General features: G+C 40.8%; 1 protein-coding gene across 1 annotated transcript; it reads left to right on the plus strand.

The window, feature by feature from the left end:
* The first annotated feature begins 358 nt into the window (after positions 1-358).
* LOC140691078 (olfactory receptor 8B3) lies at positions 359-1,309 on the plus strand. Its single transcript, XM_072953808.1, has one exon. It carries the CDS (start codon positions 365-367, stop codon positions 1,307-1,309), a length of 945 nt encoding a protein of 314 aa, XP_072809909.1. The 5' UTR covers positions 359-364.
* The last annotated feature ends 546 nt before the right edge of the window (positions 1,310-1,855 follow it).

Genomic DNA, 1,855 nt, shown 5'->3' on the forward strand with positions numbered 1-1,855 from the left:
CATGACCAGGAACTAGGAAGTGAGGGACCAGATGAACAGGCGGGAGAGACAGGGATGCATCCCCACTCCTGAAGCTCACCATCAGGTAGGCTCGTTCCTCGTCGGCTCCGCCCCTCTGTCTTCTAGTAAAGATAGAGCAGTTCTTTGTAACACGCAGCTCACGCAACCAAAGGCAGTGATTTCAGTGCTGAGGGGTGTGTGTGGCAGTACCTTCAGACCCTATGAAGCAAAGGAGGACTTCTGTGATTTCTGCCAGTCTGAGTCTGTTTCTCATAACGCTCATATAAAAGACAGTTTGTCAGGACAGAGCTGTGTTCCTATTAATGGAGTTGTCTTCTGTTCTCACAGATTTCCAAAGTTGAGAATGCTGGCTAGAAATGACTCCTTAGTGACTGAATTTATTCTTGCTGGGTTAACAGACCGTCCAGAGCTCCAGCAACCCCTCTTTTGCTTGTTTCTGATGATCTACACTGTCACCTTGGTGGGCAACCTTGGCTTGATCATTCTTATTGGTCTAAATTCTCACCTCCACACCCCCATGTACTATTTCCTCTTCAACTTGTCCTTCGTTGATCTCTGTTACTCATCTGTTTTCACCCCCAAGATGCTGATGAACTTTGTGTCCATGAAGAATATCATCTCCTATGTTGGGTGCATGACTCAGCTGTTTTTCTTTCTCTTTTTTGTCATCTCTGAATGCTATATGTTGACCTCAATGGCCTATGATCGCTATGTGGCCATCTGTAATCCGTTGCTGTATAAGGTCACCATGACCCGTCGGGTCTGTGTGGTGCTGACTCTGGCTGCATATGTGATGGGATTTGCTGGAGCCTCTGCCCACACCGGGTGCATGCTCAGACTAACCTTCTGCAATGTTAATATCATCAACCATTACTTGTGTGACATCCTCCCACTCCTCCAGCTCTCTTGCACCAGCACTTATGTCAACGAGGTAGTAGTTTTTATTGTGGTGGGTATTAATATCACAGTACCCAGTGTCACCATCCTGGTTTCTTACATCTTCATCCTCACTAGCATTCTTCACATCAAATCTGCTCAAGGAAGATCGAAAGCCTTCAGTACCTGTAGTTCCCACATCACTGCTCTTTCCCTTTTTTTTGGTTCAGCAGCATTTATGTATCTTAAATATTCTTCTCCTGGATCTATGGAGCAGGGAAAAGTTTCTTCTGTTTTCTATACTAATGTGGGACCCATGCTCAATCCCCTGATCTACAGTTTGAGGAACAGGGATGTCAAAGTTGCACTGAAGAAATCCCTGTTTAAAATCCAGAGGAGAAACATGTTCTAATTAGAAACAGCAATAATGTAAAGACATTCAATTTTGTACTTAATTTTTATTAATGATTTTCAAGGTGAGAATTCATTCATAACCACGTTGCTTCTACAGATTGTATCATGTGTGGTATAATGGATTTGTGTCATCATTTCCCTTATAGCCAATCTTGTCTCATTTTTTTCCTCCATCTCTTGCACCTTGTACCAGTTTACTAAATACTAATAGCATTTTTATAAAAGGAAAATATGAACTGATTTTTTTCATACTCCTTTTTTGTCTCCTGGGCTATTCCTAATCAGGACAAATATGGTGAATTTTGGAAGTACATAAAGTTAAAATTAGAACTTGCTGATCTAGATACAAAAGTGCCAAATACTGGAAAAGAGTTCTCTCTCTTTTATTTTTTTGGTATAAATGTATTTTTATTGAAGTATAGTCAGTTTACAATGTGGTGTCAATTTCTGATGTACAGCACGGTGCTTCAGTCATACATGAATATACATATATTCATTTTCATATTCTTTTTCACTGTAAGCTACTACAAGATATCAAATATAG

The sequence above is a fragment of the Vicugna pacos genome, chromosome 33 (genome assembly GCF_048564905.1).
Source record: "Vicugna pacos chromosome 33, VicPac4, whole genome shotgun sequence".
Taxonomy (NCBI): domain Eukaryota; kingdom Metazoa; phylum Chordata; class Mammalia; order Artiodactyla; family Camelidae; genus Vicugna; species Vicugna pacos.

Coding starts and splice junctions, on each gene's coding strand:
- LOC140691078 (XM_072953808.1), top strand. CDS start 365: ATGCTGGCTAGAAATGACTCCTTAGTGACTGAATTTATTCTTGCTGGG.